Source organism: Mercenaria mercenaria, chromosome 7, assembly GCF_021730395.1.
Source record: "Mercenaria mercenaria strain notata chromosome 7, MADL_Memer_1, whole genome shotgun sequence".
In the NCBI taxonomy this organism is placed as follows: Eukaryota; Metazoa; Mollusca; class Bivalvia; order Venerida; family Veneridae; genus Mercenaria; species Mercenaria mercenaria.
The window spans coordinates 40963502-40980414 of record NC_069367.1 but is presented as its reverse complement, the minus strand read 5'-3'; the positions used below and the strand labels follow the sequence as shown (position 1 = coordinate 40980414).

The following is a 16913-nucleotide window of genomic DNA, read 5'->3' as shown; positions in this document are numbered from 1 at the left end:
ATGCTAAACAAATTGATATCCTGACATTTAACTTGAATTTCTGCTCCTCAAAGGAAAGCAAAACTTATTTTTGTAGCCATATTTGTAGCAAACTGTTGTAAAAATGTAACTATAAGGATTAAATGCCATTAGTTTGCATTTAACTCTTACTATGCTCGACACGATTGATTCTGCCTTTGAGACCAGTGTAGATCAAGATCAGCCTGCACATCCGCGCAGTCTGATTATGGACTGCACTGTTCGCTATTAAGTTAGTAAATTTTCAATAAACACCCCTTCAAATGATAAATGGTGATGCCCAAATTGGACGATGGACCAGTCCATTATAGAAATTTAGCATCGTAAGGGCTAATTCTTAATAATCGAAACCACTGATAATGAGAACCTGTACAGAAAGAACAGTGGATAAGCATTTATTGATGTTGAATTTCAATCTTGAGGTAGTGGTATTCTCATGTGGTACCAGTACGAGTTTTTCAAGGAAGCGAACTCGAGTGTGGTTTAAAAAATGCTTGAAGCTTTCATCACAATCCAGCTAATAAAAATTAACATTGGAGTTTGTAAAACTGTTACACCTTCTAATATGGAATATACTGTATTCAATACAGAAATATACTTAACGATCGTATGGTATAAATGCAAATTGATGATCGGAAGATAAAAATAAGTATAAATTAAATATATATATGTTGTGCTGTTGCAACTTGCAAACTACCAATGCAATTCAATTAATTCTTGTAAAAAACCCTCAACAGTACTGATCAAAGGCACAAGAACAATGTTGGGTTAACAGAATAAAAGTATCGTTTATTTTTGTTTTTGTTAAATACAGATTGAATAAATTATAACCCTAATTTTAACAAAAATGTCACTCCATCATAGCAGTAGTGCAAAAGCCTTGATAATTCCTTCCGTCAAGTGGCATTTTGCCAATTCGTTTTAGTGGAAGTTTATACATTCACTAAATCCAATCATTTTTGCTAGCAAGAAAACCTTTGGGCAGCTCATCACAATGTTAATGTAGTTGTAATTTGAGACCAATACAATAAGAGTCAAAAGTTCATGCCAGGAAAAATATTCTGAGCACCATTAGCTATTTGCCAATGCAACAAAATATTTTACACATCACTACATTATCCATTACATCCATTTATTGAAAATGTAAGTTAAAAAGTAAATCATACTCACTACTCAGTTATATACCAAATAACTAAAATTTGCCATAGCACCAACCAAATGACTGGTAATGTTTTAATTTGGAATAACAAAAGCATTACAACTTAAAACAGTGTCAGCTTGAATTTTAGTTTTGGTAGGGTAAACATCTAACTAATGGCTCTTTTTCTCACATCATACTTGTTCATCAGGACCACTTTCCTGTCTCGGGGAATCTATAAACTGGCAATGGCCTTGCTTCTGCCATCAGACCCAGATTCTGTACAATTTTATAAGACAGATAAAAAGAAATTTTAGTTTTACTAGGCAGACAATTTGCCTGGTATTTTGGCTGTAGCGTATGCAGTGCTTAACTTGCAAACAATCACGACATTTTTTGTTCAAAGTAATGTTAACATTCAAATTTTTCAAGTTCAGCTAATGCATATTGGTAAAATCACACAATTTTATCAGCCCAATATAAGTCCAATTCAAGTTAGACTTTTATTGCAGTGATCAATATCAACATTCTGAGATAGACCTATATGTTTCTTGAGGGTAAAATGGGTGAAAAGGGGTAAATTTCACCACTTTTTGCACATAGTGTGTATTTGACCTTAATTCATGAAATCATGTAAAAAAGTAATTTTTAGAAAACATGTCATTTAGACCAGTATTGCGCTAAGCAATCGATATCATCTAAGTTGTAATATATAATATAATTAAGAGAAAACGTTGATACAGATATTCTTGCTTCTTGATGCAGTGCAATTTTGCAAAATAAATTTAGTTTTTAATATTGAGGTTTTATGTACAGACAGTAAGAGTAGTTCCATTCAAAAGGTAACAGAAAAAGAAAAATTTTCATGAATGTGTAATTTGTACATAATACACGAAGTTGTGCCCCCTTTCCGATAACGCGTATTATAGGAAGTATTGATTATTAGTAATGATATACGCTCAATTAAGGATGTTGGATACGTTTCAGACCAATTTGTTCTACAATTAAGAATTTTTTCATACTTTGCATGTTTGAAGATCTTTAGTATCTATTGCATATAAAAGCAAAAAAGGGTAGGTCACCGAACTCCTTTACATTATATCGCCCATTTTCTACACACACTGTCAAGACAAAAGTGAAATTTGAAAAACCTGGAAAAATTGGGGGTACATTTCAAAACACAAACTATCTTTATGAGTTGTAAAATAATTGTATTTCTAACAATTCAGTTTGAATATGCTATGAAGTCAGTATGACATTTTAATGATTTTTCACATAATACTGTAATTCATTTTCACAAGGCAATATAATTACCCCATCCACTTTTTTCCCACGAGACCAGTACTTATATCAGTCTAAAGATAGCATAACTTTATTTCTACAATTAAGATTTTTGAAATATTTTTTGTATTTATTGTGTCTCAAAATCGCTTCAAAATAAGGGAGGAAAAATGGGGGTCACCGAACATATAAGAGAGATATTCTGTATTTTATCATGAAAGTACCAACATTTTAGAATATTGGGGTTGACTGGCAAATAAGCTATTATAACAACAAATATTTTCATGAAATGAAAATCCCGCTTAAACAATACGAACATGTGTGCAAAACATAATTTTAAATAACAAAATAGTTCCAAACCATTTACATCGACATTTCGTCATAAAAAACAGATAAACACATAAAATACTAGTATTACCCCACCCCCTTTTTTAAAGTTAAATATGAATTATATAGCATTTTAACACTCCAGCATGAATATTACTATAACAATCTTCACCAAAGTAAAAAAAATATGCATGGCTACATAATCTGGAATGCGTTGCATTATGGGGATGATCCGACCAGTATGTCAAGAGTAATGTGCCCCTAATATAGCAAAAAAATAGCAATATTTACCAATTTTTTAAAACTGTATCTTATTTATTTAAAGAAATCTTGAATAAACTTATAGACAATGTGTACGGCCATAGGGTCTTGCAAGAGCTAGATTTCGGGCATTTTCAGACTAGTAAGTCCAGAGTTATCCGTCCCTGTTATATAAAAAATCTCAATATTTGACAATTTTAACGCTCTAGCTTGAACATTTTCATAGCAATTTTGATCAAATTTAATGGTAATGTATATGAGCACAAGCTCTTGGAATAACTCGATTTTGGGTATGATCAGACCAGTTTGTCTGGAATTATGTCACAAAAGCTGTCTGTTAACAGCACACTTGAAGGGGTTTAGGAGAGACAGAGCGGACACAAAATGGAAGGTTCAAACGTTTGACTTTGCGTTGTGACCTTGACCTTGAATCGACATGTCTGAATCATGGAATCTGCACATCGTCTTGATGAGGTGGTCATTTGACCCAAGTTTCATGAAAATCCTTCAAGGGGTTTAGGAGATACAGAGTGGACATAAAATGTTACAGAGGGACGGAAGATGGAAGGACGGAAGGACGGACGGAGACCATTCCTATAACCCCCCACCAATTGTGGCGGGGGATTAATAAACACACCGACAATAACCCGGAAATGACCTTCAATTCAACATCTATAAAATTTAATGTTGTGATAATTGCGTTTAGAGTACTAAAACAAGTCCCAGTACCGTACCGTATTATCATTTTCTCGTTGGTAAGCGCTGCCGAAGATAGTTCTGTCATTTTTCTTTTTTTTTCCATATTTTGGTCTGATCTGTTTTGTTTTTTTTTCTGATTTTCTGTTCGCAGAACATCAATTCAAGAACAATTTATCAAAATTTACTGTTTTTTTTTTGTTTTGTTTTTTAAAAATTCAAGTACTTTTCAATGAGGTTTTTTGCAGTTTCAAAGAACAACTAGGCATCAACTTCAAGTACTTTTCAAGACCTGTGCGAACCACGGGTGTATATTTCTGCCAAATTATTTTGAAATTGTGCCATGAACAACAAAGTTATAGTCCAGATACTTGGAAGTGTTGACTGACAATTGGAAAGATTTTCAACGACTGACATCATCCCTATGTGTGCGCCACCTCTCGCAGGAGACAAAAGTAATAGCAATGTTTGATGTTTTCTACATTCTTGATTGAACACTTTTTAAAAATTTAATTTTCTAATATATGGCAACCACTACCTTAAATTTCTAATAGATGTTGAACACCTTAAGTATTTCTAACAGATGGTTAATCACCTTAAATATTTCTAACAGATAGTGAACCACCTCAAGTAATCTTAAATATTTCTAATTGTCACTCAAAAATGTTCTGGTATGTAGGACTCTCAATGAAAATTATCTTATATGATAATAAATAACCTTAATGTCCAGAAGTTGTGTTCAGCTACCTTAAATAATTCTTCCTATACTAAGATACTGAATTAATCAACAGGCTACTTCTAATCAGGACACAAAAATATATAAAGTGTGTAGTAGACCAAATACCCTATCAATTTATCTTTCAAGTTCATAACTGACTAGTACTGAAGTAAATATATTTCTTTTTAATTCACTACACAAGATATTATATTTGAAAATTTCTATTAATTGACTATTTGAGAAAAGTACCTTGGACCTTTCACGAATGAAATTTACCAAAATTCTCTAATACAAAGAAAACCTGTAATTTGTTCAGGCTAAAATTAAACAGTAATGTTCAAATGAAATAAAAGTACATGAATTTTGTATACTGGGTATCCCACTTTAATGTACACACATTGTATAATACACAAACAGATTTTCTGAAAATCTATTAATAGAACAATTTTACTTTATGCTAAAATTAGTTAACCACTGGACCAATGAAAAATCAATACTACCTTGTAATGAGGAAGTGGAAAATTGCTGGAATCCCAAAAGGTGTATTGTAACTAATAAATACAAACAATAATGTGCGGTATGTTTTAAGATATTTGACATAATATGTTTCGGGTTACAATCTTCGAAGCAAGGACAATCGTGTTTAAGATTTTCGCAATCAATAACATAGCTGAGGAAATACCGTAGACGTGAAGGTATAACTTTGAATACGAGAAAAATATGCCAACGGATATTTACAACGTGAAATTCCAGAACTGGGTTAAGGTGTACTTTCACTTAAAACTACAAGAAAAGCACTGAAAACTACAGTTGAAAGAAAATGGACCAACTTTATTTCAGAATTGTCAGAGACAGAAAGGACTCAGATGGAAACTTTTGTTCGTTGTTTAAACGAAAACAAGATCTGTTACTTCAGATCTTGGCGAAAGGAGAAAACGGTTACGTGGCAGTGTGACCATAAATTCTGCAGGGCACTGCTTGAGAAGTTTATTGAATTAGAAACGAATACACGCAAGCTAAAAATTGAATATGATCGGAAAGATGTAAAAGCGAAATATGAAAGTGATCAATGTCCTTGTGAGAATACTCATCATGATGCAGACATGTTCGGCACGGGACAACGTTGCGATCAATCAGAGAATTTGGTAAATGCAAACCCACAATATGGGGATTCGCAGGTTAAGGTTTGGTCGATAGCAAAGTTATACATGTATGGAGAGAATGGTGATGGTACATATAACAGTTTTGACGAACTTGACATATCTAAAATAGTAAAAATGATGAGCAATTGTAAGCTGTTCTCTTTTGATGACTCAGTGCGTTATTATGAAAAGGTGAGTGCTTTCTCTTTTTCTAAATCAAAAATGCACAATAATAAATATAATATTCTTTTGTAATGTGCAAATTTTCAACAGTACAAAATATATAACACATAATTCTTCCTTTACTAGGTAGGTAGAGACAATTTATACTAACCACCAGACCAATAACAACAAAGCAGATAGCAGTACGAACCAGCGTACAAACTCCACAACAAATGAACTAACCAAATAAGATTAGTTATAATGCTGCTTTTTAAACAAGCTCTGAATTGTATTGCACATTGGTGCTGATCAAATATTTGCATATACAGTATACTCAAATCTCTGTTATTATGTCTCGTTAATCAGCAGTGTAGTCTTTTAACTGATTCGAACCAGAGAAGCTACTAACATATCGATGTTTAGACTAATGATAGCTCAATGTTTTAGATAATGGAATTCAGGAACGAGCTGATGCATTCAACAAACAATCACATTTCTGGTGAAAAGATAGCGGACGACCTAAAAGAGACAAGAGGCCTATTGAATGAACTTTCAAAGGCAGAAATCGTTGCTGATGCTTCTTTCTGCAAAGAGGCTATTCAAGATTTACAAAAGGTAGCGGCTGGTAAATGATCAATGTAATTTTTATTGTAAATAAATTTCAGACGTTTGTAATTACTAGCATTGCTCACTGAAGTAAAAGTTACAGCAAGATAACAGTATTTGTCACAGATATTTTATTTTTTCTTCTTGTTTCACATTTTCTTCTGATACAATTTGAAATTTATAACAAGGCAAAATAGCAGTTAGCAGTTCATGTGAAATTGTGTCGATCTGTATGTACATTTTCAGCTTGAAGGTGGTACGTTTGCAGTTAAACATCAATCAAGCGAGTATAGGGACATGGTCAAGAAGATGTTCAATGTTAAAACGGCCGTCTATGAATTAGATAAATCGATAGAAAAAAGCAGTGTTGAAAACAAAAGGCAAAGCGAACTGCTATTAGATTTACTGAATAAAGTAATAAGCGATCTGGGCGGCACTGATGTACGTATCATACTTTTGCATCTTAAGAGACCTGAAGATGAATTCAGGTAAAGTTGATATTAATAGTAACTCTGCTTATTGCTGAACGGATACGGGATATACGCTGCCCACTATCGCCTGTATATCCCGAATCCTGTCACCAGCAAGCTTTGTAACGGTTTTATTTTGCCGACTATCCTTTACTTCAATATTTCTAGTTTGACAATGCTTATAAACAAAATCCTTAACTTGCCGACTACTCTATTCTTATATATTTGCTGAATAAATCGTAATTAGACAACCGATTGGAAAGTGGTCATAACATGACACAGACTTGATACTATCAAACTGACAAACACATCATGTAAATTAACAAAGCTACTTACACAGTGCAGACTGGAATCCTACAACCATAATGTGTTTGGTTTAAAATTTGTTTATGATTAATACCAGTCATGAAATGCACATCAAAAGTTTAATTTGACTGAATCACAAAACACAAAAGCTCTTTTATACAGATTATCAACTGGTTTTACTCAGAAACACAAAAAAACTTTATGTTCCATCCTGTTGAGAATCATCAGATTTCACGATGTTAGAAATGTCTTGAAACGTCGGCTTTTCTGTTACTGTAAAAGCTAATATTTTCGATGGGTCAAACTTTGCGAATTTGAAATATTGAGTATGTTCGTTAGGTTTTGTATTCTTGAAAATGTAAAAAAAGTTATTTTGCTTGTTTCAACTTTTGATAATTCGGCTGTACATGAAAGTTACATATCGTAAAGCGTTACCTTAAGATTGTCAACCGTAAAGACATATCGCTTTAACTCTTACAAATGCGGTTATACATGCAATCTATATCTATAGGCAGAGATGTCAATGTTTGTTTATTCAAACACACTGCAAACGTAAAAGTTATCATATCATTCTAAACTAAACAGATATGTGGTTTGTTCTGTTCCTTTTACAATAATTCCATGCTACAGCTATAGGTATTACAGAAGCACTAAACACGGCCAATTTTGTGTGTAAATATGGCTGTTTCCATTTTTTGTGTTGGGGAAGGTTTACGTAATGACGAGATTTACATAACACTAATTGTTAATATGTACATGAGAATTAATGTTCGCGAAGTGAGGGACCTTGTGAATATAGCGAAAATTTAACCCTCGCGAGCGAAAATTTCTGCTTTTACATTAAATCATTTACCATGCACGTAGATTAAATCTACATAGTATAAAATATGTTTATTCCTTTGCACTAAAAACACGAGTTCAGCAACATTATCGTGGCCATGTCTTCCATACAGTTATTTTCCCCTTATTTCCTCTTCTTATGGCTATCATCTCGAACCTAAACACATACGAGAATAAAAACGGAAAGAAAACACTAACTCGCTTTGAAACAATATCTATATCTGGAACTAATAACCTGAACTTATTCTATTACCGCAGCGATGCAGCAGCCATTTTATTTTAATCAAATTCAAATCGGAAAATTACTAGCAGGATATGGAATATATCCTGTCGGCATGTGACGTCTTTTGACCAATAGGAATGCAAGAAACTTGTAGAAGGCAAGATAAATGATTACAATTCTTAATTAACATTATGTTTATTTACAAAATATTGATTCATGATACACCTTTTGAACGGCTAGTGATTGGGGTTTCAGGAATATTTCATTTTTGAAGTAATTTCTACGTAATCTATAAATGCTAGTTTTATCAGCAAGATAAATAAATGCTTCTTAAATTGAAATGGAAACTGATAATGCTCTTCTATTTAACCCCGTCCTGGGCAGACTAGATTCTGTAAAATCTTCTTATAGTTCGAAAGTATTTAATGTATAACTTAAAGACAGACAATTTACATTCTAGGTAGGACAGGAAGAAAAGATTATTGAGTCTGAACCGTCCAAGTTCAAAAGAATCGTAAAATCAGCAGTAGAAATGAAAAAGAATGCTATAAAGTCAGATATAAGTGAATGTGAAAACATAGGCGAGAGTTATAAGAAACCTGAACTTGAAAGTTTACAGAAAAAAACCGATAGCCAGTTGGAAGACATAGACGTAAGTGTGTGAAATTTGTATTTTGTAATACAGGTAAAACATGTTATAAGAAACTATTTAGGGCAACAAAGAATTTCAAAGTAAATAATCTGCATTAGCCTCTTCATCGTTAACACATTTATATACACTTGACGCAAATTGCTCTAAACATTTTGGAATGTCAGATAACCCGACATATATAGATTAATGCGCAGCATGCATTAAAAAATATTAATCGCATCACAGAAAGTGTGTGGTAATGATTTGAAACCACACAGTCGTAAATACTCGTAATATTATCGTTGCATACGTTATGTATAGGCAACGTCCAACAGAACGTATACACATGAAAATAATGTAATCTGACTTTGGTTATATAATAAATTCAATATTTATTTTGTCTATATATCATATAGCAAATATTAGCAGAGCCAGAGCCAAGCGAAGTGTTAGAGTTAGCTAGTAGTCTCAACAAGGAGGTCACGGCAATCAGTAGCGAATGTAAACTGCATAGATTGGAGGTAATTCTTCACATTTCTATCTCTTCGAAAACAAAAAGAATTTGTATAAAAAAGGCAACTGTTTATATTTAAATGACAGACATGTTTGCAAGGAAGGAAAACATTTGCTATTGGAAATGGTTGCTGACTCTCTTGTAAAGCCACAGAAAGGTTTAGCGCTTTATAAAATTTCATTAGCTGAAATCTTAAAGCTTTACATATAAACATATACATGACTGGTAAGGTATTTTAAATCTCTCCATGCAAACTTGATCATATTGTTTATGACTAAAAATGACACAGGTCACTAAATTGCACTAGATATAACCTTGGTAAATAATGAGAGTTGTAAATTTTATACCCGTCTTTTTGCGACACATAATATGGCATAAAGACAGACAAAACTGATAAAAAAATTCTTTCAAGCTTAAATAAAATACACACAAAAAAAAAACTTTTTTTCGGTACAGGAGGTGTGTATGTGTGTTGGGTGGGGGGAGGGGGGAGGGATGGGGTGAATGAGGTCACCCCTAACTGTAAACGTAGTTGAAATATAATTGAATGGTAAAACTTTTTATTCTTTTTAGTGGTTAATCCTTTTAGAGCTTTAAAAGACACTTCAAAATGTATAAGTTTATACACCCTCTGAATATAACAAAAAGTAAGAGACGTTTGAAGAATTTATCTAATAAATATAATTAACCATTAGCCTGCTAAATTTTGTAATAATTGACTGGTCCATCATTCAATTTGGGCAAAACCATTTATTTTTCAAAGGAGTGTTTACTGAAAATTTACTGACTGAATTTCGAACAGTGCAGACCATGATCAGAATGCACGGATGTGCAGGCTGGTCTTGATCTGCACTTGTCGCAAAGGCAACATCACATGCCGCCAGCAGGCTAAAGATTAAGCAATATTCTCTTCATTATCAGATTTATCTCAATATCTGACATTACAATTCTATCAGTTTCATAAAGAAACTATGTAGTTACTTTTTATGTTACCACAGAAAACTCTTTGTTCAATTTAATTAAAATGCATTTCTGGTATTACAATTAAGCAAAATCTTCATTTTTCAGAATCAGAATTAAATTGATACGACAACGCTACGTAAAGCTCGCCAAACACAGTTTAAGGAACTGCTGCTTTTTGTTTTTGCTTATTTTTTTTCACTTTATTCAATTCACTTAGTAATTAGAATTAGCTTTCTTTTAAGTAATCAAATATACAGAGTGGCAAGAGTTTCCATGTACACCGCTGTATGAACATATCTGAGGATGTCTCTAAATCGTTTTATGGTGCTTGTTACATGTCCAAATGTTCCGCACAACCCGAGGCTAAAGGGAGTGGACGGTACCATGTATTTCTACTTCCTTTCATGAACAGTTTTTGTTTGTTTTGGGTTTAACGCCGTTTTTTCAACAGTATTTCAGTCATGTAACGGCGGACAGTTAACCTAACCAGTGTTCCTGGATTCTATACCAGTACGTACTAACCTGTTCTCCGCAAGTAACTGCCAACTTCCCCACATGAATTATCAGAGGTGCAGGACGAATGGTTTTAGTCGCAATGTCTTTTATCAATCGTCACGGAGAACATACGCCCCGTCCGGGGATCGAACTCGCGACCCCGCGATCTGTAGACCAACGCGCTCCCTACTGAGCTAAGCGGGCGGGCTTCCTTTCATAAACAGGCTCAGCAAAACAGAGCATTCAGAATTTGAAATCTTGTTTGTTGGTCGACCCGCGGAGTTTCCATTTTTTCTATTTTGAGGACGATTACTTTGAACCCATCAAAACTTTGGATTTGGAAGAAAGCCCGCTCGAGATGTAGAACTATTCTAATTATATGAGAAATGTGTCTAGAGGCTTTATGAAGGTTATGATTCAACCAATAAGTCGGTCGTCTTTACCTGAATGGTTATTTCCGCCTTTAAAACTGAGTTAAAACATATCACCTTAATTGTGTCGGTGTGACTTAAACGGGACAAAAAGAAAACACGTTTTAGTTGTTTTAGGGGAATCCGTTCTTTCATTTTAGGTAGCTATCCAGCTGGATTGCAAAGAAAGGTGGCTCGCTCATACCTTATTGTTTATTTATTTATTTTTTGTTCGGTCGCAACGATACAATTGTATGTCATATGGCGACTTTCCAGCTTTGATAGTGAGATAGACGTGCATTATTTCATCACGGGCGGACACCTGGGTAGAACCACCGACCCCGTTAGCCAGCTGGATGGCATCCTCACGCTTATATCTTAAAAAGTCCGGAGAGACTTCCGATGTGGACTCAAACAAACGCAACTGCTGCTTGTTTCATACAAATGTTTCAAAATGTTTTAAAATGTTTCATATCTTTTCAGACTATACGTGACATTTACCGATTAATAGCCGCTGCATCGGCCAGAAAAAACATACAGATCGGAGGAAATTTATATTCATGCTAGTACATAATAAAAACAATTTTAGTAAGAGAAATTCATCATTCACTGTCAATTTCAATTTAGGAATTGATATTCACTAATTGAATTATTACTAGAACAATGAAGAAAGAATGTAACCATACCGTAAAACTAAAAAACAACAATTTAACTCTTATTACGTAAAAATATTGTACAAGAATACTTATTTCTAAAGAATTAGTTGTGTATTACCTCATTAATTTGGTCAAGGGCAGTCGTATTCGTCAATATACGTGTAAAAATGTTATTTACTAAATAGTTTTGCTGTGTTGTGCTTGTTTACAAAACAGCTTTTCTACAACCGATCTGTTGAAAGATAACTTTGAAGGTAATTGAGGCCAAAAGAAGTTTATACATTTTTGGAAACAATATTTCATATCCTCCATGAAAACCCATTTCTTAAGTGTCAAAGCCGTGCCTATCTATATTTTGTTCACTTATGTTTGTGATAGGGGAGGTAAAACTCACTTGTAAAAATTTAGGGGGTAGGGTAAAGTTTACGTCTACCAGTTTTTTCACTGTTTAATTACAGTAGCTATATTATTTTTAGTAAATGTATATATGTCAACCAATGTCAGCAAAAAGAAATTCATCAAAAAGGAATGAAGGGCAAACTTGATATTTAAGGTTAAAGGTCAAATTTATGTACAAATGACAAAAATTGGCATATTTGAAATTTATTTTTATTCTTAAAAATTAGTTTGTTATCATAAGTCACTCAGCTTTATATATGTAATGTGTATATATCAGTCAAAGTCAGAAATGCAAATCTTATTGCAAAATGTCAAGGTCAACCCTGATAATTGAAGGTCAAAGTTCATTTCCATGCAAAAATATGAAAAATGTTACATTTACTTTTTCTAACGTTTTTAATATGTTTTCACATTGTTAGTCACTGAAGTTAATTCGTTTTAATGTCTGTATGTCAGGCAAAGTCAGCAGTGCAAAGTTTACCCCAGAACTGCCAAGGGTAAAGCTTATATCAAAGGTCAAAGGTCAAAATGTTGTGAAAAACTGCATGAATAGTTTCCTGTTTGAAATATAACAGCTATTTCTGATCATTATTTGTAAATACTCGTAATTTGTTTTAATGTATATATGTCCGACAATGTCAGTAATAAAGATATCGTCTAAAATCAGACAAGTTCAAATGTGATATTAAGGGTCAAAGGTCATTTTCAAGTAAAAGAATGAAAAAATAGCTCTTTAACTTTTCTTCTTGTTAATGATATTTTGTCGATATTAATAAAAAATATCAGTTCATTTTAATGTATAAAAAGTAGGCAATGTCTGGTATGCACATATTATTTCAAAACATTCAAGGTCAACCATAATTTCAAAGGACAAAGGTCAAAAAAGTGAATAAAATGTTGCAATAATATCACCTGTTTGTAATGATTTTTATTGTTTAAAAGTATTTGTTTTGTCATTTTAGTAACTGATCGTTTTTCATTTTACTGTATATATTTCAGACGATGTCATGGAAGAGAAAATAAGTCAAGGTCGAACCTGGTATTAAAGGTCAGGGGTCATTTTTGTGTAAAAGATCAAATTGTAGCATACTTACTCATTACTTTGTTAAAAAATAATAGCTCTTGTTAGAATTTTCTGTTAGCAATTTATTTTAATGTATACATGTCAAGCAAGGTCAGGAATGTAGGTCTTATCCAAATAAGGCAAAGCCAAACCTATTATCAAAGGTCAAAGGTCAAATTTGCGTGACAATTAACCAAAAAACCCAGTATTTTTGCAATGATTTTTCATTATGTTTTGAGGGTATTTAAAAACTATTAACTAATTATTATTCATTTTAAAGTATATATAACCGGTGATATCATTCTTGAAATAATAATGAAAAATTAGTCAAGGTCAAATCTAACATTAAATGTCAAAGGAAAGGGCCTTCAAAAAACTCGCCATTATGAAAAAAAATATGGCTGGAACAAGTTGGTGAGTAAATGCAAAGATCCTCTGCAAGTCTACACATGCAATGTACGGACGGTACAAAGCAGAGTACGCATCAACCTCATTGGTACCTGCTTCCAAAACTTGTAAAGATAAACTGGACAAGGTTAAATTTCAGGTCTAAGGATAATCCCGGGGCAATGAAAACAACTCAAATAAAATAAATCGAAAAGACAGCCAACCCTGAACCATTAGAGACAAGACGAGAGTACAAAGCTTTTGTCCATGCAGAGAAGGCAAAGAGACTACCATCCCACCCACTCCACTCAAAATTCGAGAGCAGAACCAAGAACAGACTGAAAAGACAGAGTCTTAACCACATCGTCAAAAAACTGCAAAAAGGGAAAGCAGCAGCACTGGACACAGAGGCAGAGCCGCTCGAGCCCAATGAATGGGTTCCCAGACAATGTGCTCCAAAGATCAGATTGGAGGTGCCAGGAGCAGAAGAAAAGGGAAAGCAACACCAGGTTTACCAACAATCTCTTACGCTAGAAATGATCAATAACCGCTATCCAGCACACTCTTGGACCCAAGAATATACCAATGGATCAGTGGAAAAGGCAGTTCAGAAAGCTTGGGGTGGTGCCTACATCAAATTTTCAGACAGCTCCTCCTTCAAACTCTCTCATACAGTCGGCAAGAGATGCCCCAACTACAGATCCAGATGCAAGCCCTCACATCGGCGACACTCGAACAGTATGAGCGAGGAGAAAAGGGATAATATACCGTATAAGTACTTATTTCTGCGGGCTTAATATTCTGCGATTTTTTAAAAAATGAGGTGGTATTAAATTTCTGCGCATCTTATTTCTGCGGTGTCTTCCTCCTCACGTTGGTGGTATTTATTTCTGCGGTTCTGTATTCACCGGTTGTTTCATTAATTTCAAATAGACAGGTACGTATTTTGTTGTTATTTTGATAGTTATGTTGGTTTCCGGTTTGAAAATAAGAGTGGACGGATATTGATGTAACATCGTCATCATCACATAATGTAAGTGTTAAATGACAGGAGCAACAGTCACTTTATGAATACCATCGTGCCAAACAGACACGAAATATGTCTAAATCTATATATTGCGAACATTCTCATCTGTGCATTGAAACGGTATGATAATTTTTGTTAATCACGCCTTTTTAAGTCCCATACAAATAACGTTAAACATGACCATCGCCAGACGGATCGGTTGACAATAGACACAAAGGATACAATGGATTGTGTTTGTCACATAATTAAAGAAAACTGCTAAATGGTGAACGAAAATCAAAACAAATTCTGTTTTATTATGGTTTATTCAACAGGAAAACAATAATAAAAACGGTTCTATTACATTACCGTTATTTCTAAATTTTCAACTTTGCTTTGTCGGCTTTTGACAAAAGCCGATAACGCTATCAGACATTGTCTTATACTAAACCGGATTATAAAGGCGGCTTTTATCGTCGTATCACGGCATCTCTGGACAAAATTTTCTGCGGATTTTAAATCTGCGGTCTTACTGTCTTCCGCAGAAAACGCAGAAATAAAGTTGCCGCAGAAAAAAGTACTTATACGGTATTCCTAACAGACCCCAAGTCAGCTCTTCAGGCTCTCTCAGCAGGTCCATCAGTCAACTTAATCAGACAGCTGTTGAAAAACATCAATCCTGCCTGATAACAACAGTGCAGCATTTCGATAGATTCCTGCACATGTGGGCATAGCTGGAAATGAAGCTGCGCACAAACTTGCAAAGACCAGGCAAATACAGCCCTAACCTCCAACTTCATACAGAGAAGCCCAGACTCTGTGGAAGAACAGCTTTGCGTCAGACTGGAAGAACATAAATGGAGGTTACTTGCCAAATCAGGACTGTCTACACAAGCTAAACAGGCAATTAACTGTCTTCTGTCTGCGCACTGAAGACTGTAGCCTGAGAAAACATATGAATAAGCTGGGAGTTGCAGAGAAAGCTAAATGTCAGTGCGGATCAGAGGAACAAACACCGTTTCACATTCTGCAGAGCTGTTCCTATCTGGAAGAAGCAAGCCAGAAAGTTTGGCCAACAGACATTCCATTTGAGACCAAGCCGTGGAGAGATATCAGCGACCTGCAGAATACGATGCAGTTCATTGCCGCATCTAATCATAAAATATAAAACGGCCATAAGAAGATGGAAGGCAGTAAGGAAGTAAGTAAGTAAAGGCTAACATTAAAATGAATTAACATCAAGTTATAACAAGATATGTTTGAACAAAGAAATAAAATAACAGTGCTATCTTTTGAATTTATTACCCGAAAATGAATTTTAAACTTTAACATCAGGGCTGACTTATGATATCTCCATTGTTGACATTGACCTATATATATACATGTATGAAACTTCAAGGAATAACCATAAGATATTAATAATGACAAAATACCTTTAAACAATGAAAAGTATTGCAAAAATGCTATTTTTTTGCGATCTTTCACGCAAATTTCACCTTTTACCTTTGATATAAGCTTTACCAATCACTGTTTTTGAAATTAGATCTGCATTGCTGACATTGATTTACAAATAAACATAAGACAGAATTATTTTCAATGAACAAAATGACAAGATAATTTGTAACGAAGAAGAAATTAAAAATGCTGTATTTTGAATTTTTACATGAAAATGACCTTTGACCTTTAATGTCAGGTTTGACCTTGACTTTTTTTTTCATTATTATTTCAACAGTGATATTGTCAGTTGTATATACTTTAAAATGATCAGTTTTACTAGTAGTGACACAAATAACCTACACAATAAAGAATCAAAGCCTTGAAATGTCTGATGGTTGCAGGTTTTTGGTAGATTTATTTTCTGTTTAAATGCCAGTCTATGAATATACATGAATGAGAAACAAATACAAATTTAATGTGCCTCATATCTAAGATGAACTCTGCCTGACCCAGCTTGTGATGTAACCATGGGCTGGAATACCTTATCATTGATAGATCTTATATAATCTAAATGGTCAGTGTGAGTGGATACAGGTTGAATAAGAACTGCTTGTTCATTTATAATTCATCCGCACTGTTCATGAATGGGACTATTTTGTGTAGCACATGATCATCTTTTGGATGTGATTCGGAATAAAATAAAGATGCTATGATTGTCAGAAATACACTTTAACTTTGGTAGCGGGATAAACCCGCAACCAAGA

The 16913-nt window shown here is 33.9% G+C and overlaps 1 protein-coding gene across 1 annotated transcript; it reads left to right on the top strand.

Moving 5' to 3' along the window:
* The first annotated feature begins 4985 nt into the window (after positions 1–4985).
* LOC123555916 (uncharacterized) lies at positions 4986–9412 on the top strand. The gene is made up of 5 exons (XM_053547134.1): positions 4986–5773; positions 6191–6358; positions 6596–6790; positions 8649–8840; positions 9236–9412. Exons 1-5 carry the CDS (start codon positions 5306–5308, stop codon positions 9410–9412), a joined length of 1200 nt encoding a protein of 399 aa, XP_053403109.1. The 5' UTR covers positions 4986–5305.
* The last annotated feature ends 7501 nt before the right edge of the window (positions 9413–16913 follow it).

Excerpts from the sequence above, each read along its gene's own strand:
- LOC123555916 (XM_053547134.1), top strand. The coding sequence starts at position 5,306 with ATGGAAACTTTTGTTCGTTGTTTAAACGAAAACAAGATCTGTTACTTC. Across the intron at positions 6,791-8,648 it reads GCGATCTGGGCGGCACTGAT|GTAGGACAGGAAGAAAAGAT; the intron begins GTACGTATCATA and ends TTTACATTCTAG. Across the intron at positions 8,841-9,235 it reads GCCAGTTGGAAGACATAGAC|CAAATATTAGCAGAGCCAGA; the intron begins GTAAGTGTGTGA and ends TATATCATATAG.